Here is a 21,313-nt window from a genome sequence, read left to right as displayed (position 1 = left end):
AAAGAGTCACTATGAACAAAGAGTATGTAAGGCTTCGAATTATAAACAATAAGCATCACTTTTTGTACTACCATCTGATTACCTAAAGTCAAATGTCAAATAAATGTATCACATTCAAGATCCTTATCTTGGTGGAGAAAAATTGAAGCCTTAAAAATGCAGTTGCAAAGCTTAACTGAATAATCAAACAGAAAAAAAAGAAGTGAAATGATGTCAGTATAGTCAGACACTATTTTATTCAACATAAAGATATCAGAAACTAAGGATATAATTTAATAATAAATTACAGCAGCCAACTGTATAAATCTGGGTAAAACTTGGTTTGGTTAAAGTTAGCCAAATTGTATGATATGATTGGTCAATAATTATTCAACAATTAATACTAACCAATCATATCATTTAAATATAAAAACTAGACTGAAGACTACTGCTGCCTCTGATTGTCTAAAACCTGGATAAACTGTCCATTGGTTATCTTTAGCCAGTTTGTGCATTTCTATGATTTGATTGGTTGGTAGTAATTAATGGATAAATATTGGCCAATCCATAAAGAATTTGGCTTACGTTGACAAAACCAAAGAGCTTACCAGTTTTATACACTTAGCTGCAGACTGCCACATGACCACACATAAATAACAAGTCAAGTTTGATCATTTTTCTGTGACAGATCAAATTCAAAAGATACATGTTCTTGTGCCAGCATTGGAAGACATTTTAGAAAATAAATACAACACAATCTTATGTTTTAGAAAATAAATACAACACAATCTCATGTTTTAGAAAATAAATACAACACAAGCATTTTGACCAGTCCCAAGGCCTCAGGGACAAATATCCTATGGATATTTAAAAAAAAAAATTACCTCACAAGGTTGAATTTAATCAGTGAAGTATTCTGTAAGAAAGTGAATGAAATTTGATTGGAGTTTAAAATTTAAATGGTTTTACTTTGGATCACATATTTTTGTATGGATAACAATCAAATCACTGTGAGTCATTCCTTAATGATTTGTAACAAAAACATTACGCCATACTAGTATCATCAACCAAAACATCTCTTCAACAGTCAACCATAACATAATAAAACATTGGAGTCAATACCATCTTTAACAACAAAAGATAAGGTAAGCGAACAGTTCAGCATAAGCTGTATAGAGATTTTAGCCAGACTAAGCCACACATTACAATATATAGGCAGTGTTAAGTGGTACATATCATTGTTGTTGTTATTGTTAGCTATGGAAACACTCTACATTTGTATTCATATAATGAAAGACTACAACAAAAACTAGGCTTAACAAATCTTACATCAAGTTTTATCTATTAGTAACATACTCTTTTTTGCATGTAATGTATACCAAAGGTGTTCCTTAAAAAACAAAAGAGAGGTTGCAAAACATGACTTTCCTCGTGTTACCATACATGCCATCCAAAACGTGTACAATCAATGCATTCTACCGTACATGTCATCCTAAACGTGCACAATCAACACATTATGCAGCATACCTGGATGATGTAGTGCACAATAGGAAGTGCATATGTACAAGTAGTGTAACATATCTTATAACTTTTTCAAACATACATGTAAACTACATAGATTTAACAAGATTACTCTGGTTCTACAAACTGGCAAAGTCCTCTTACCCAGATCTATGACTTGTAAACTACAACATTGAGCTAAAGCTGCTTACACTATTCTACCTAGAATGCTGCTATATTCTCCCTGAACACATATTGCACTTTGAATTGGACTGGACTACTTTTCTTTTTCTACAGTGGCGTTTGCTGGTAGGCATGTAAGTTGGTCGAGATTCCAGTACTGATTTAATCAATACTAATTTAATAGAAAATAATAAAACTAGATTTTAAAAGTAAAAACTAATTAGAGGACTGGCAATCACTTTGTTCAGCTTCAAGTTCATTAATTGGAATATAAGTGGGTGACAGCAAATGCATATGCCATCATTGAATGTTATATTCAGCACATGGTGACATGTGGTGACTGTATAAATAAAGATTCGCAATGATCCCCATCAGAACTTTTCAACAAATCTGTGATAATCATCACAATTTGCTCACAAAAATTATAAGCTTGTAATAGTTGATGCCCGGAATTATTCTGGTTTCCCAGCAGATCCTATTTGTACCATTTTAATAGCCATAAGTTACTTCAGTTCAGTAATAGAACCATTGATCAGTTACATGAATTTCAATATTCTTACTATAACATTTTATTTGTACCAGCATTGGAAGATCCTTATTTAAATTGAATCCAAAGTCATTTACATTTATTTTTTTAAAGTACTTCGAACTGTTTTTGTTGCAAATGTCCGAGTAAAGCCAATCGTCTGAAGTTGAAAAAAATTCTCAAACCTTATCATAAGAACCCCTGATATCTGTTAACTACCAACTAGTATTCAACCAAATATAAAAAACAATGGTTTTCAATGGTATAAAGTACTCCGTACACACGACACAAATACACATGGTCCCTACACAATCTACCAATGTTCCTATTACAATAATTGTAGATAATTAAACAAGTTCTTATTCGTTGCAACATATGAGATACCATAGTAAACGACTCCATGTATTTAATTAACAAAAAATTGCCTGAGAACTGGTTAAGTACCCTTCACCCGGAAACAGAGGCTTTTCTTGAATAACTCCATAAATACTGAATATTCACGAATGAAATTTCACTGGGATAAAGTCAATACTCTAAATATAGGTATGAAAAGACTTTTAATGCATGTTTTTTATGAATGAATTCTCTTGCCAAATATACCGTGACATAAATAAATGACAAAGTAATAATCTGCCTACCGGTATTTGAGAAAATTGTAATTATAGAAAAAAATCTAAAAATATTTGTTCCAGACTGACAATATATTTTTGTTTGTATTAAATTAAACATGTTGCTACCGGTATGGTTTAACAGGTATTTCAGGGTGAAATGATTTCAATTTTGTTAAGCGGTAAAAAATCAATAATTCATCACTGAAGAAATATAACGCGTACTCGTGCAATTTTAATTTCCATACTATGAAGCTAATAGAACACAAACTTTCATTTGTATGAAAACAATAATAATGGAATTGCTAAACAACAGCCAAAAGGGTGGGTGAATAATCGATACTGGCAAACAAGTGGTCCCTAACCAGTAGGAATTATTCATCAATCAGGAAAAATATTCTATTCTCAATGTAAGCATCGCAAATATTACATTATTTTGGTAAGGCATTTTTATACATTGTTCATGGCTGTTAAACAATCAATATTGGCTGGATATTTTACATGCTGTAGAAAATGTAACAAATTCATTCCTTAATGGAAACTTTTTCAAACAATAAAAATATCATCATCAACAATAACAAAAATTATAGCTCAATATAATATTCACTAATTTATCTTAATCAGATACATTTTTTCTTAAAACAAAATGCCATATTAATTATGAGCTCTGTAAATACGCCATTTCCCAGTCCATTTAAAAAGCCCTGTTTTATTGGCCAGCTATATTTGACCCGACTTCCGACCTCTAGGTTTGGCCTCATTGGAGTTGGGGTCAGTCTGGTAAGCCCTTTACAAAGCTGAGAGGGAGCAGGCCGCGTCTGTGAGGCTGGTTCTCTATCTCCCCTTCCTGTGAGATAGAAATAGAAAAAATGGTAAACCTTTTTATCATTGTAATAATGTTGTTGTCTCATCATTTGTTATTCCTGTTAAATACATAAATATGAAGAATTAAAATCTTCTTTTTAAAGGTTTTTTTAGAAGATATTAAGGAGATTCATTTTAAGGAAACACAGAAATTTACAGTGTTACACACAAATCTCCCCCTCTCAACAAAGCAAATATCTTCCCTACCAGAAGCAAATGTGTGCACGAAACAAAAGGGAGGTCACCTACCATGAGCAAATGTTTACAAGAACCAAAGGGAGGTCACTCACCCACCACTCCTCCTCTTCTTCCCTCAGTAAAACAACTATCTCCCCTTCCCGGAAGGACAGTTCATCTTCGTTGTCAGCATCACAGTCAAATAGTGCCTCGCAACGCCGGTATCCTGGCTTTTTAGGCTGCAATGACATTTGAACATTATTTGTTGATGGCTTAACTTTAAACTTATTTATTTTATAATTGTAAAACAAGATACAATAGAGACAGGTACAATGAAATATTAATAACTCTTGTTGAAACGTTGTTGCTTAAGTGTGGACTTGTTTTGTTATTGCCACTTCACTTCATTAAATGTTGATAAAACTGAACGGCAGAATGTTGAGATAAGTGGCATCATCATGATTACTAATAAAATCCTCGTTCATTTAATAAACTTTGTAAACAAGAGTATCACAAGCAATTGCTCACACTCTACTAGATTTTCTGCTAATAAAAGTACATACAGTGACACATACTTGAGTTAGACTAAGAGTAACAACAACAACAGTGACACCAAGACTTTGACAATACCTCATGTTTATTGGTACAAAACTATGTCAAACATAGACCTACTGAATGTGGTACACAGCTGTATCAAAGACCTATTGAGTGTGGAACAAAACTATGTCAAACACAGACCAATTGAGTGTGACACACAGCTATGTCAATAACACACCTATTGAGTGTAATACCCGGCTATGTCAAACACAGACCTATCCAGTTATATATACAGCTAAGTCAAACACAGACATATTGAGTGTGATACACAGCTATGTCAAACACAGACCTATCAAGTGTGGTACCCAGCTATGTCAAACACAGACCTATCAAGTGTGGTACCCAGCTATGTCAAACACTGACCTATTGAGTCTTGTACCCAGCTATGTCAAACACCGACCTATTGAGTGTGATACACATCTATGTCAAACACAGACCTATCAAGTGTGAAACACAGCTATGTCAAACACAGACCTATTGAGTGTGATACACATCTATGTCAAACACAGACCTATCAAGTGTGAAACACAGCTATGTCAAACACAGACCTATTGAGTGTGATACACATCTATGTCAAACACAGACCTATCAAGTGTGAAACACATCTATGTCAAACACAGACCTATCAAGTGTGAAACACATCTATGTCAAACACAGACCTATTGAGTGTGATACACAGCTTTGTCAAACACAGACCTATCAAGTGTGAAACACAGCTATGTCAAACACAGACCTTTTGAGTGTGATACACAGCTATGTCAAACACAGACCTATTGAGTGTGATACACAGCTTTGTCAAACACAGACCTATTGAGTGTGCTACACTGATATGTCCAAACACAGACCTACTGAATGTTGTATAAAGCTATGTCAAACACAGACCTATTGAGTGTGATACACTGATATGTCAAAACACAGACCTACTGAATGTTGTATAAAGCTATGTCAAACACCGACCTACTTAATGGGAACCAGCTGTGTCAAAGTCCTACTGAATGTAGAACACAGCTATGTCAAACACAAACATACTTAATGTGGTACACAGCTATGTCAAACACTGACCTAGGGAATATGGCTCACAGCTATGTCAAACACAGATCTAGGGAATATGGCTCACAGCTATGTCAAACACAGATATGTCAAACATAGACCTACTGAATGTGAGCAACTGTTCTTCAAAAACATAGAGAATATCTTAAAAACAATACTTAAGAAGAGGGCCATGATGACCCTAAATCTCTCAAAGTAAAAGTGTTTAACCTTTGTAATCAATATAGCTTGATATTTGTTCTCAAAGATGTACATATGATCCAAATTTTAAAACTGAAGCTTCAAAAATAAGAAAGTAGGTCAAAAGGTCACCTGGCAATGTCAATATTGATTGATTGTTTTCAAGCTATTCACATGCTCGAAATTTCTTAACAGAAACTTCAAAAATAAGAAAGGTTAAAAATGTACAATAAAGGTAATCCAAGCACAACATTGATATTTGTTTTCAAAACTGTACACATGGTCAAAATGTTAAATTATTTCTGCACCTAAAAAAATAAAGAGAAAGTAGGACAAAAAGTCACAGTCAAGGTCATCCATGGACAATATTTATATTTGTTTTCAAAACTCTACACATGGTCCAAACTTCATTGCTGTAGCTTCAAAAATAAGAAAGTAGGCAAACAGGTCACAGTCAAGGTCATCCAACCACAACATTGTTTTTTGTTTACAAAATTGTGAACATGGTCAAAATTACTTGTAGCTTCAAAAATAAGACAGTAGGTCAGAAAGGGTGGGACCAAATTTGACCCAAGGGACCTAATTTGCACAATCTTGGTAGAGGACCACTGTATAATGCTTGTAACAAATTTTTAAAGGGTTGGGCCTAGCAGTGTCAGACGAGAAGATTTCCGATAAGTCTACAGAAAAACCTCATGGCAAAGGGAGTTTTGACCCCAGAGGCAAAATTTGATTTTCACAAGCAATAGTGTAAGACACACGAACGATAGACAGCGCACCATCCAATGAAATATATAACTGCTATCAAGCTTGAGGATTTGATAAAACTACACTATGAACAGCCTAAAGAAACATGTCTCTATTTCCATCCAACACAACATGGATTTCCAACTACACATCAGTGTTAATGTCTTGTTTAAATATAAGGTGTATTCACTAACACATAAAAGATATGATTGTAAAATACAATGGTCTACATGTAGTTCAATGGAAATATCTGATTATTAAATTCATCATTGGATAAAAATGAAATTCTTCTAGAAAATAAATAGATATAATATTTCCTAACCAATAAACCTATAAAAAGAACAATTTTTAACTTAGCAGTGACTAACTTGAAGAATTAATGAAATATAACATATAATCCCTTGTTACTAAAAATAGACAATGCACTCTTCAACAGAAAGGGAGACCATAGAGCAAGATTTGCTGCCCTTGCTTCAATAGTAAACTTTATAAACTAGAGTGTTAACAAGGTTTTTCCATATTTGGGCTCTGTGACCTAGTTTTTGACCCTAGATGACTCATATTCGAACATGAGTTAGAAATCATTGAAACAACCTTTCTGACAAACGTCTAGGATATTTGGGCTGAAAATATTACCTCTAGAGTGTTAACAAGGTTTTTCCATATCAGGGCTCTGTGACCTAGTTTCTGACCCCAGATGACCCATATTTGAACTTGAGCTAGAAATCAAAGAAACAACCTTTCTGACATTTCCAGGATATTTGGACTGAAAAAGTAGCCTCTAGAGTGTGAACAAGATTTTTCTATTTTTGGGTCATGTGGCCTTGTTTTTCATCCCAGATGACCCATATTCGAACACGTCCCAGTAATTACTGGGACAAACATCCTGACCAAGTTTCGTGACAATTGTGTCAAAAATGTGACCACTAGAGTGTTAACAAACTAAGTGTGGATGGACGACAGACGACGGACATTCATCAATCCTATTAGCTCACCCTCAGCCTACGGCTAAAGTGAGCTAAAAAACTGACACAAACCACTTCCAGTGTTAATCAAATGTTTTTTTTCAAATGTTATTTATATACATTGAGACATGTTTAATAATTACCTTCCTGGGTGCAGGAACGGGTGGGGGAGTTTCCGGGACATCTGAGGCTGATTGCTTCCGGCAATCTAGGGGGAAGCGAACAATGTTGTAAGGATACTTGCTATATATATAGGTTGCGACCAGAAATAGAAGATGCATATATTTACATATATTAAGCAAGGCAATAAAATTTTATGTCACTATCAGATTTACACTTCAGTTTAAATCTTACCATCCCCTCCTGAAAGTGCCCGAGGTCTTGGAGGTATAGCGGGCTTATCTGTAGCAGTCTCCACACCTGTAACAGTCAAAGTCAAGGTCAAACTCTTACTTCTTATAGAAACACATGTTTGGAATTATAAATGCATGCATAATTAACAATAAATGAAAGAATGGCATAAAAAAATCCTTATATAAGACAAAGATGTGAACAGTATGCCTTTGAGAGAAGCTTTTAGTACCGTCTGGTGAAACCATTACATTATTGAAGACATTGTTCACACAAGTGTTTGCAAAATTACTATTCACCAGAATAAGGTATGTTGACAGTGTATCTGGCTGTATCTAGAGTCTGTGGTCTTGGTGGGGGTTCAGACGGTGTGCGGCGGTGGAGCATGTACGGGATTTCCTGGTGCGGGTCGGACGTGTGACGCGCGTGATTAAAGGCTTTGAATGGTAATGAACCTAAAATCGGTTGAAATTTGATAAAACCATAGTTGAAACTTATTTATTTTAAATAACCGTAAAACAAGTCATACTGGCCACTGCGCTAAATGTATTCTAGGGACCATTCTTACTGGGAACCAACATAGATACAATGTCACCCACCTGATCCGCTTGAATTGGGAAGGGAGAGTGCAGCGGGGGGTTTCTTGATGCCACGGGGAGGCAGTGGGGGCTCTGGGGACCGCTGACCCTGGCTTGTGACTGGAGGTGAGTTGGGTACAGACTGACTGGCTGAGTGGTTCATCAGGCCAGGGACTGCAACAGGCAGGATGGATTTGATGGTAGAGAATTTTTTATTAAATGTTGATTTTCTATCGCAGCTTTATTTATTTTGATTATTCATCATATAAAAATATTTGCTTATTTAAATATTCACTTAAATCTGCACTCACAGATTTGACAAGTTTTTATTTTTTCACTTTCAGTTGAGCCACTTTTTGCAAAAATGTCTGAAAACCATTGATATAAGACTGCTGACAAAAGATCAGATCGCAATTTGCTTATTTACATTAATAATTTAATGTTCTATAGGCTAAAAGTGTTACTAACGCTTTAAGAACAATACCTGTCACAGAGACAGCCGGCTCGACTATTCCGCCACTTTTCAATGTAAGGATTGAAAAGTTTCGGCGCAACAAGCATTCATCACTGTTAGATTAGATTTCAATGCAAAACATGATGTGCTGAGATATTACTATAAATGTGGTTACATGGAACATTTTAACCAGACTTTTTAAGTCTCATGATAAAGGGCATTTATTTGCCAAATACAGTTATCTAACTTGGGTATTTAATTACGTTGGGTGGTTGAATACCATTGTATAAAGTCTCAATGCAATACATCAAGTAGTTGCTGAGATATTATCCTATGTGTGCTAACATGCAAGACCTTAACCAGAATTTCTAATTTTCATAATAAAGGGGCAAAAATTATATAATATGAAAGATGGTGTTATTTTACTTGATTAAAGAAGAAGGTTAAATGGTTGGGAGCCTGTGTGTAAAGTTTCAATGCAATACATGATGTATTCTCTCAGGTATTGACTTAAAAGTGGTTACATGCAAAACCCTAACCAGAATTTCTATGTCAAAAAAGCGGCCATTATATGAATTTAATGAAATTAATTCAACTTGGTTAATTAAGTAGGTTGGATGGTTGAGTACCATTGTATTAAGTCTCAATGCAATACCTCAAGTAGTTGCTGAGATATTAACCTATATGTGCTTGCACGCAAAACCTTAACCAGAATTTTTAAGTCGAATAATAAAGGCCAATTATTTGCATTAAAAGCAAACTAGAGTTAACTGACTTGGTTAATTAAGTAGGTTGGATGGTTGAGTACCATTGTATAAAGTCTCAATGTAATACCTCAAATAGTTGCTGAGATAATGAACCATGTGTGCTTGCATGCGAAACCTTAACCAAGGTGTGACCCCAACGTCGACACTGACGCTTGGTTGAGTAGTATAGCTCTCCATATTCTTCGAATAGTCGAGCTAAAAATGAGTTTTTTGGCCAAAAAAAAAAAAAGAAGCAAATATGAAAACCTGCGATCTAGTCTTTTGTCAAGTATCTTATATCACTGGTTTCCAGACATTTACAGAAAAAATGACTGATTCTAAGACAAAAAATAAAAATGTTAAAACAGTAAATCTGTGCCAGTGCAGCATTGTCAACTAACTTACATGGCTACAAGAAAATGTTGGCTTACTCACACTGTACATCTAAACAATCATGTTACACCCAATACTTTTATTTTATGCATGCAAAAGTCTCTAAAAGTGTTCTTCACAAAATGGCAATAAGCTTTTGAAATGGAACTAATAAAGAATTCATTTAACAATTTATTATTTTGTCATCTTTTATTGTATTAAATAATTAAAACTAACTGTCTCAAAAGGAAATAGGCATGCATCTCCCCCTCAAAGGTACACAGGGTTCTCAATAAGTTTTGGTTAAACCGTCTCAAATAGTAAAGTAAACGACCAGCTTCTACTTATTCTACTGAAAATTCATTTAGTTTTCCAAATTTTAACTGGCCCTATTGCCGCCCTTTTGCCATTTGAACCGTCCATTTTGGCCGGCAGCCGGTTCTTATTGAGAACACTGGGTACAGGTAATACATCTTATATTAAAATTGTATAAAAAAATAGTACAATGGTTTTCAAACTGTTAATCTTTTTCAATAACATAGTTAATCTACCACAAAATAAAACAGAAAATTCAAAACAACATTATGACACATTTGCCATGTTAATATACAAAATCATTAGAAAGGAAAAAACAAAAATTAAACAAAAGAATAAGCATCTTTGTTACAATATGGCAACATAATAGTGGACTAAATGGTCTACTGGATTAGCAGTCACTCAAGGGACAAAAAAAAGTATTTCAGCTAGAGTTATGGGACTTGCCGTACATGAGGATATTGTGTAAAAAGAACAGCAGTACCTAAGATCACAACATCTTCACAATAAAGCCTTGACTATTTTCTTTCAAAACAGAGAAGCTAAAAATAATAAATATTTTTTTGTTTTTGCTTTTAAATGTGTTAATTATTTAAGTATATATATATATATATATTGGATATGACTTCAAGTAAGTTTAATGCTGCTTTCAAAGTATACATTTTCAATCAGTTCTATGAAATGGCAATAGAAAGATTTGTTTTTCAAAACGTCATTTTCTTTTCCAAGTTGCTTATTCATTCTGTTTCCAATCCACTATTATGAATCACAACACATGTACATGTCAGTAGATAACAATATCTGCACACGACGGGGAGCCTTACCATTCAGATACTCGCCAAACTCTAGGGAACATGATGCAATAAGGGATAAATAACTCAATCATAATGCATGTGGAAGTATACTACATGTAGATTGCTTCAATTCTGCCAGGATTTTATTTTCAATACATATCATTATGGATTCCATCACATTGGGAATTAAAAACTGGGTGATGAAAATATATACGGAAATCTCCTGTGTTATTGTATGCAGACATGATTCCTATTGCTAGGGCATCACAAATACTGAATGCCCCAAACACAGTCAAAACACAGAAACTACGGAAGAAAGAAAAATCCTCACAAATTTGAAGCAATCTACAGTAACAGAGTGCACAGAGATATGTCACAGTGTTTTATCATGAGGTCAATGTTCCATATCCATTTATAATCAAAGAAACATGCAAACTACATTATGTCATATTAATACTATTGATAATCAGGCCAACTGTTCAAATTCAAACTTTGTTTAAGGTACACAATGGCCATCAATGTAACATTCAAATCTTTATTGCTCCTGAACTTTTCTGGAATTTATTCTTTAATAATATTAAGTAGACCCAAGTTAAAACACTATAAACAATCCCTTTAATGTGTATAATGTGTTGGTAACCGTATGATGCAGAGGGTTCATATACAAGTATTAAATTATGGTAGTGACTAAAATAATTCAACCCGTAACAATGACATGTACGCCAGATACCAAAACTATGGTAATGTTGCTTTACTTAAAACTCAGGAATACCGTACCAGCAAAAATGTACACACAACATATTGAAACAAAATTAAACTTTATGGAATATTATTATTCAAAAGAACAGTAGAGCTGTTTAAATCCAAAATCCAAATTGTTAACTGACCAGTGCGAATATGTTGTGTGCATGAATTTAAGCAAAATCAATCTACAAACTACAATCAGGGTATTGACCTACATTACTTACGCGATTGCAAAAAGGCTTTAAAACCTTCACAATTCAAAAACATTTCATATTAAAGGTTCAAGTTCCAACTTGGCTATGACCAGACATTAAGTTTCGTAGTTTCTCGTGCAGTATTAAAGTAGTACCTTTTTCTACCATGCATCTAGAGTCGGGAATCAGAGATATCATCCCTTATGAAATCTCAAATCTACAGATCACAAAAACTTCTTTGCTAGATTACTTATTTGTTTTTAATGCATGGGTGAAAGTTGCAAATTTTCAAAATATTGAAAAATTAAGCTGGGGGGCAGGGGGCCTCAGGGCCTCTGGTGGGTCCAGGGCATAGCCCTAGCCAGGGGTCCAGGGAGCTCCAAGGAATTAAGCATTTTAAACACATTTCAAAGCCTTTCCTGTCTTTTAATCAATCAAATCTATGTTGTACATTTTAATATTTCTGGCAGCTTTTGTCAACATACATGTACATAAGGCCCCTGACAGAAACATCCCTCAATACTTCAATTCTTGCTCATTAATCAAGAATTCATTTAACTCTGTAACTCATTCAATAAAAGTTAAAAAATGAAAAACAGAATACAATTAAAGAATAGAATTTTGTATTTTATCAAGTTACCAATCGGACAATTTCACACCCTTCAAATCGACTTTTGACAGCCATTGCCACCTCCATTTGTTTTTCGCAGGTTGTTCAAGCTCTTTAGTATTATACCCTGGGGGTACAAACTTCATTGTTCAATTTTGACAGCAGTATTTCGATTTATTTCATTGTTTATTTTTGACTCCAATTTGCGGTATGTCGTAAAAGTCGTAAAGGATCCTGACCGAAAATATTCGGCGAAACCCGGCTTTTTCCGCCATCCAAGTTTTTGTTGGCGCGGAAACTGCCGGGATTATTCGGAGTACATTGGAATGACAATGCTTTTTTACGAAAAGAAACGACTATTTTCGGAAACGTTGATATCGCCGACAAAATTTTACCACTTATGGCAACGCTATTTATAGAACGAAATTGGGAAACCAGAAAATTTAACTTTGTTTTATCTTCGATTTTGAGTAGATCGCGATGTTGATGATGGGGTTTGGGGTACCCCCTCCACCCCACCCCCCCCGAAAAACTCCCCGGATTTACACGTTTTAGAAAAATGACCTCTGAGAAAACCGAAAATACGGAATTCTGTATTAATACGGAAAACTTTCACCCATGTTAATGATCTTTTTTATTAATAAATATGTATTATTTTTAAAAAATACAAGTCATAATTTTGAAATCATCTTAAACTTTCTATGCAAACAAGATTAGAAAACCTTTGTAAAAAATGGAAGATCTTGAATCAGATATTCTGGCTAGAAGTTTCTAGAACTGAGCCCTGGCCCAAATTTCTCGAAACTTCATCAGCTTAACAGGGCTAAGAAGCTGATTATAATTAGCTCAAATACATAACTTAATTGATTTTTATAAATGAAAAAAGGTTTATTATGACCTAGAGATAATTCCTATCTAAATTCTAAGATCATATTTTAAGAATAAATATTAATGCAAGTTATAGAAAACCAAAAGTAGTGAGCTAAGCTTCATCCTGTTATAAAACACTAAAGAAGTTTCGAGAAATCAGGGTCTGATCTCCCATACACATAAGTGATCTGTTACTTCCTGAACATGTGACTTGCTAGCATTATCATAAACAAATATTTCAAAAAAAGTATCATTTGGGAAAATTAATGTTTCAAAAGTTTTCAGTGAACAGAATTTCCAAGTAGAATTTAAGGATTGTATTGGAACTAGCTGATTGAGATGCAGGCGTGCATGCAGACTGGTATCCGGACTTCAGGAGCCGAGATGCAGGTGTGTATGCAGACTGGTATCAAAACTTTGCGAGATGTTTATGATACATGTCACATACACCATAAGTATTGTTGTCAGGACATATTGTACCTCTGAATTTAGAAAAATAATGCAAACATATTGATCCGTGTACCAATTGTAATTATCTTTTAATAGGCTATTATGTGGAGATAAGAATTATTGAAGTTAAAAACTTTCATATCATTCAGCTACCTGATTGTGATCCTTAACTACAAGACTGCAGTGGTCGAAATTAGCACAAGCCCTGTGACTGGGCTTGCTGAAAATCTAAACTGATAAAGATGGACTTTTTACAATTTCTAAAGCCAAATTATGAATAAGGAATTGTGGCTTGTTCATTCAAAAGCTTTATTTTCATAACTTATTGAGAAGAGTCAAGATGTTTGCACACTTTCTCTATACTTTATTCAGAGTGAGTTAATAAATTAGAGGTGTTTTATCGCACGTAGATGTACATGATGGGGTACGCATTCCACACTTACTATTCCTCAGGCTATTTCTGAACCTTGTCGGGTGTGTAAGATGGTGTTCTAAAAATAGCGGGAAAATACAGAAGCAGCACTCAACAGTTTGATTCACTTAGGAATACCTTCATACCAACTATATGATCATGAAGGTTTCATTAACTCTGTTCTCCTCCACATAAATCAACATTTAGAACAGGACCAATAGCAATGTAGAGAGATGGACATGGGCTTGTAACATTATCATTTCAATAGGATATTAGTACTTCCTACTTTGTCTACAGAGACACTCAGAACATTTGTAGGCTCACTTGGCATCAATTATAAATAACAACTGTAAGTGGGCTATCATATGTCTAGGTTATTTGAATACCTTAAACACATTCTGAAAGAAAGATTCTATGATAGCAACTAATACATCCAAAGTATAAATCACCGCAACTTTATTTTATTTGAAATCATTTATTGATGGTCATGATAGTTGCATTACTATTAAGCATAAAGCGAACACAGAACTATAGCTATACACTTACTCCTTGGTTTGGAGGGTACATGTCGAGCGACGTCCGACTCTGTCCTGTCCCGTGGGGAGCCTTCACGAGCCTGCAGCTCTACACCAACTAGACTGGATGGGCGTGACCGAGGACGCCGATCTGGCATCTGGAGGAAGGAATACATCAGTGTATATGTATATTTGGTTGTACATATATATGAAATTGCTAAGGTTCATAGTTAATTCCGTGTTAATGCACCCATACATGAACAAGTTTAATATCAAACTTACATCTAGATCATCATCACTGTAGTCTGGACCCTCATCCTGGAACAGAGAAGATTAAGTTTAGGGTAGACTGTATAATGCACAACCCAACTCCTGATAAGACATTCATTGTACAGGTTGAAAATGCTTTGTCAATTTCAATTAAAAAGCAAAACACAGCTACACAGCTCATTCTGGTGACATTTGTATCCCATTCTAGCAATCTACTTTCTGTTGGAAGAGTTTGTATTTGCTTTTATCCCCAGTTCTGCTCAAGAACGTTCCCTCTTTGAAAACGATGATGTTATAAGTGCAAATATAGAAATAACAAGCAATATACTCAGTTTTTTTCCATACGAAATGCTAAAGATTGTTACTTTTTTAAGCATTCATAATTTCCAACAGAGTTAGATTCATGTACTGGTATGGGTGTCTGCCTTTCACCCAAGAGGCTGCAGGTTTGAACCCCACCAGGTAGTGAGTGGTCTATTATTGGTATCCACCTTTCACCCAAGAGGTTCTGTGTTTTAACCCCACCGATATGTGAATTGCCTAACGGTGAAGGTGTCCACCTCTCAGCCAATAGGTCCTTCGATCCCCATCAGGGATAAATTCTACACTGGCACTAGATTTTTCCCAGGAAAAAGACTTGAGAGTGATTCATAGATGCTTTCTATTGCCACATCAAGTTAAAATAGAAAAGTAAATAATTACTTTTATGAGGTCCCACTCCATACTGATGTGTTCAAACTTACCGTCATGAGTTCCCACTCCATACTGATGTGTTCAAACTTACCATTATATGAGTTCCCACTCCATACTGATGTGTTCAAACTTACCGTCATGAGTTCCCACTCCATACTGATGTGTTCAAACTTACCGTTATATGAGTTCCCACTCCATACTGATGTGTTCAAACTTACCGTTATGAGTTCCCACTCCATACTGATGTGTTCAAACTTACCGTTATGAGTTCCCACTCCATACTGATGTGTTCAAACTTACCGTCATGAGTTCCCACTCCATACTGATGTGTTCAAACTTACCGTCATGAGTTCCCACTCCATACTGATGTGTTCAAACTTACCGTCATGAGTTCCAACTCAATACTGATGTGTTCAAACTTACCGTCATGAGTTCCCACTCCATACTAATGTGTTCAAACTTACCGTTATATGAGTTCCCACTCAATACTGATGTGTTCAAACTTACCGTTATGAGTTCCCACTCAATACTGATGTGTTCAAACTTACCGTCATGAGTTCCCACTCCATACTGATGTGTTCAAACTTACCGTCATGAGTTCCCACTCCATACTGATGTGTTCAAACTTACCGTTATGAGTTCCCACTCCATACTGATGTGTTCAAACTTACCGTCATGAGTTCCCACTCCATACTGATGTGTTCAAACTTACCGTTATATGAGTTCCCACTCCATACTGATGTGTTCAAACTTACCGTTATATGAGTTCCCACTCCATACTGATGTGTTCAAACTACCGTATGAGTTCCCACTCCATACTGATGTGTTCAAACTTACCGTCATGAGTTCCCACTCCATACTGATGTGTTCAAACTTACCGTCATGAGTTCCCACTCCATACTGATGTGTTCAAACTTACCGTTATATGAGTTCCCACTCCATACTGATGTGTTCAAACTTACCGTTATGAGTTCCCACTCAATACTGATGTGTTCAAACTTACCGTTATGAGTTCCCACTCCATACTGATGTGTTCAAACTTACCGTTATGAGTTCCCACTCCATACTGATGTGTTCAAACTTACCGTCATGAGTTCCCACTCCATACTGATGTGTTCAAACTTACCGTTATATGAGTTCCCACTCAATACTGATGTGTTCAAACTTACCGTTATATGAGTTCCCACTCCATACTGATGTGTTCAAACTTACCGTCATGAGTTCCCACTCCATACTGATGTGTTCAAACTTACCGTTATATGAGTTCCCACTCCATACTGATGTGTTCAAACTTACCGTCATGAGTTCCCACTCAATACTGATGTGTTCAAACTTACCGTTATGAGTTCCCACTCCATACTGATGTGTTCAAACTTACCGTCATGAGTTCCCACTCCATACTGATGTGTTCAAACTTACCGTCATGAGTTCCCACTCAATACTGATGTGTTCAAACTTACCGTTATATGAGTTCCCACTCCATACTGATGTGTTCAAACTTACCGTTATGAGTTCCCACTCCATACTGATGTGTTCAAACTTACCGTCATGAGTTCCCACTCCATACTGATGTGTTCAAACTTACCGTTATATGAGTTCCCACTCCATACTGATGTGTTCAAACTTACCGTATATGAGTTCCCACTCCATACTGATGTGTTCAAACTTACCGTCATGAGTTCCCACTCCATACTGATGTGTTCAAACTTACCGTCTATGAGTTCCCACTCAATACTGATGTGTTCAAACTTACCGTTATATGAGTTCCCACTCCATACTGATGTGTTCAAACTTACCGTTATGAGTTCCCACTCAATACTGATGTGTTCAAACTTACCGTTATGAGTTCCCACTCCATACTGATGTGTTCAAACTTACCGTTATGAGTTCCCACTCCATACTGATGTGTTCAAACTTACCGTCATGAGTTCCCACTCCATACTGATGTGTTCAAACTTACCGTTATATGAGTTCCCACTCAATACTGATGTGTTCAAACTTACCGTTATATGAGTTCCCACTCCATACTGATGTGTTCAAACTTACCGTCATGAGTTCCCACTCCATACTGATGTGTTCAAACTTACCGTCATGAGTTCCCACTCCATACTGATGTGTTCAAACTTACCGTTATATGAGTTCCCACTCAATACTGATGTGTTCAAACTTACCGTTATATGAGTTCCCACTCCATACTGATGTGTTCAAACTTACCGTCATGAGTTCCCACTCAATACTGATGTGTTCAAACTTACCGTTATGAGTTCCCACTCCATACTGATGTGTTCAAACTTACCGTCATGAGTTCCCACTCCATACTGATGTGTTCAAACTTACCGTTATATGAGTTCCCACTCAATACTGATGTGTTCAAACTTACCGTCATGAGTTCCCACTCCATACTGATGTGTTCAAACTTACCGTCATGAGTTCCCACTCCATACTGATGTGTTCAAACTTACCGTCATGAGTTCCCACTCCATACTGATGTGTTCAAACTTACCGTCATGAGTTCCCACTCAATACTGATGTGTTCAAACTTACCGTTATATGAGTTCCCACTCAATACTGATGTGTTCAAACTTACCGTCATGAGTTCCCACTCAATACTGATGTGTTCAAACTTACCGTCATGAGTTCCCACTCCATACTGATGTGTTCAAACTTACCGTCTATGAGTTCCCACTCCATACTGATGTGTTCAAACTTACCGTCATGAGTTCCCACTCCATACTGATGTGTTCAAACTTACCGTCATGAGTTCCCACTCCATACTGATGTGTTCAAACTTACCGTTATATGAGTTCCCACTCCATACTGATGTGTTCAAACTTACCGTTATATGAGTTCCCACTCCATACTGATGTGTTCAAACTTACCGTTATATGAGTTCCCACTCCATACTGATGTGTTCAAACTTACCGTTATATGAGTTCCCACTCCATACTGATGTGTTCAAACTTACCGTTATATGAGTTCCCACTCCATACTGATGTGTTCAAACTTACCGTTATGAGTTCCCACTCAATACTGATGTGTTCAAACTTACCGTTATGAGTTCCCACTCAATACTGATGTGTTCAAACTTACCGTCATGAGTTCCCACTCCATACTGATGTGTTCAAACTTACCGTCATGAGTTCCCACTCCATACTGATGTGTTCAAACTTACCGTCTATGAGGTCCCACTCCATACTGATGTGTTCAAACTTACCGTTATGAGGTCCCACTCCATACTGATGTGTTCAAACTTACCGTCATGAGTTCCCACTCCATACTGATGTGTTCAAACTTACCGTCTATGAGTTCCCACTCCATACTGATGTGTTCAAACTTACCGTCATGAGTTCCCACTCCATACTGATGTGTTCAAACTTACCGTCATGAGTTCCCACTCCATACTGATGTGTTCAAACTTACCGTTATATGAGTTCCCACTCCATACTGATGTGTTCAAACTTACCGTTATATGAGTTCCCACTCAATACTGATGTGTTCAAACTTACCGTTCATGAGTTCCCACTCAATACTGATGTGTTCAAACTTACCGTCATGAGTTCCCACTCCATACTGATGTGTTCAAACTTACCGTCTATGAGTTCCCACTCCATACTGATGTGTTCAAACTTACCGTTCATGAGTTCCCACTCAATACTGATGTGTTCAAACTTACCGTTATATGAGTTCCCACTCAATACTGATGTGTTCAAACTTACCGTCATGAGTTCCCACTCAATACTGATGTGTTCAAACTTACCGTTCATGAGTTCCCACTCCATACTGATGTGTTCAAACTTACCGTTATATGAGTTCCCACTCCATACTGATGTGTTCAAACTTACCGTATATGAGTTCCCACTCCATACTGATGTGTTCAAACTTACCGTCATGAGTTCCCACTCCATACTGATGTGTTCAAACTTACCGTTATATGAGTTCCCACTCCATACTGATGTGTTCAAACTTACCGTCATGAGTTCCCACTCCATACTGATGTGTTCAAACTTACCGTCATGAGTTCCCACTCCATACTGATGTGTTCAAACTTACCGTTATATGAGTTCCCACTCCATACTGATGTGTTCAAACTTACCGTTATATGAGTTCCCACTCAATACTGATGTGTTCAAACTTACCGTTATATGAGTTCCCACTCCATACTGATGTGTTCAAAGTTACCGTTATGAGTTCCCACTTAATACTGATGTGTTCAAACTTTACCGTTATGAGTTCCCACTCAATACTGATGTGTTCAAACTTACCGTCATGAGTTCCCACTCCATACTGATGTGTTCAAACTTACCGTTATATGAGTTCCCACTCCATACTGATGTGTTCAAACTTACCGTCATGAGTTCCCACTCCATACTGATGTGTTCAAACTTACCGTCATGAGTTCCCACTCAATACTGATGTGTTCAAACTTACCGTTATATGAGTTCCCACTCCATACTGATGTGTTCAAACTTACCGTTATGAGTTCCCACTCCATACTGATGTGTTCAAACTTACCGTCATGAGTTCCCACTCCATACTGATGTGTTCAAACTTACCGTTATATGAGTTCCCACTCCATACTGATGTGTTCAAACTTACCGTTATATGAGTTCCCACTCCATACTGATGTGTTCAAACTTACCGTTATGAGTTCCCACTCAATACTGATGTGTTCAAACTTACCGTTATATGAGTTCCCACTCCATACTGATGTGTTCAAACTTACCGTTATGAGTTCCCACTCCATACTGATGTGTTCAAACTTACCGTCATGAGTTCCCACTCAATACTGATGTGTTCAAACTTACCGTTATATGAGTTCCCACTCCATACTGATGTGTTCAAACTTACCGTTATGAGTTCCCACTCCATACTGATGAGTTCAAACTTACCGTTATATGAGTTCCCACTCCATACTGATGTGTTCAAACTTACCGTTATATGAGTTCCCACTCCATACTGATGTGTTCAAATGAGTTCCCACTCCATACTGATGTGTTCAAACTTACCGTCATGAGTTCCCACTCCATACTGATGTGTTCAAACTTACCGTTATGAGGTCCCACTCCATACTGATGTGTTCAAACTTACCGTTATATGAGTTCCCACTCAATACTGATGTGTTCAAACTTACCGTCATGAGTTCCCACTCCATACTGATGTGTTCAAACTTACCGTTATATGAGTTCCCACTCAATACTGATGTGTTCAAACTTACCGTTATATGAGTTCCCACTCCATACTGATGTGTTCAAACTTACCGTTATATGAGTTCCCACTCCATACTGATGTGTTCAAACTTACCGTTATGAGTTCCCACTCCATACTGATGTGTTCAAACTTACCGTTATATGAGTTCCCACTCAATACTGATGTGTTCAAACTTACCGTTATATGAGTTCCCACTCCATACTGATGTGTTCAAACTTACCGTTATATGAGTTCCCACTCCATACTGATGTGTTCAAACTTACCATCATGAGTTCCCACTCCATACTGATGTGTTCAAACTTACCGTTATATGAGTTCCCACTCAATACTGATGTGTTCAAACTTACCGTTATATGAGTTC

The 21,313-nt window shown here is 36.4% G+C and overlaps 1 protein-coding gene across 3 annotated transcripts in view; it reads right to left on the bottom strand.

Annotated features, from left to right (window-relative positions):
• Nucleotides 1–213: 213 nt before the first annotated feature.
• Nucleotides 214–21,313, bottom strand: part of LOC128204202 (arfGAP with SH3 domain, ANK repeat and PH domain-containing protein-like) — a 46,055-nt gene continuing 24,955 nt past the window's right edge. For 2 of the 3 annotated variants that reach the window (XM_052905585.1, XM_052905586.1), the window contains 9 exons: nt 15,064–15,099; nt 14,813–14,939; nt 14,298–14,345; nt 8,327–8,479; nt 8,027–8,182; nt 7,731–7,796; nt 7,520–7,584; nt 3,951–4,076; nt 214–3,643 (listed from right to left, as the gene is read on the bottom strand). In XM_052905585.1, coding sequence (XP_052761545.1) covers nt 3,569–3,643; nt 3,951–4,076; nt 7,520–7,584; nt 7,731–7,796; nt 8,027–8,182; nt 8,327–8,479; nt 14,298–14,345; nt 14,813–14,939; nt 15,064–15,099 — 852 coding nt within the window. In that variant the 3' untranslated portion in view covers nt 214–3,568. The remainder of the gene's footprint in view (nt 3,644–3,950; nt 4,077–7,519; nt 7,585–7,730; nt 7,797–8,026; nt 8,183–8,326; nt 8,480–14,297; nt 14,346–14,812; nt 14,940–15,063; nt 15,100–21,313) is intronic. The other variant, XM_052905587.1, reaches the window with a different exon arrangement.

The sequence above is a fragment of the Mya arenaria genome, chromosome 10, assembly GCF_026914265.1.
Source record: "Mya arenaria isolate MELC-2E11 chromosome 10, ASM2691426v1".
In the NCBI taxonomy this organism is placed as follows: Eukaryota; Metazoa; Mollusca; class Bivalvia; order Myida; family Myidae; genus Mya; species Mya arenaria.
This window is presented reverse-complemented; position numbering and strand designations above follow the sequence as displayed.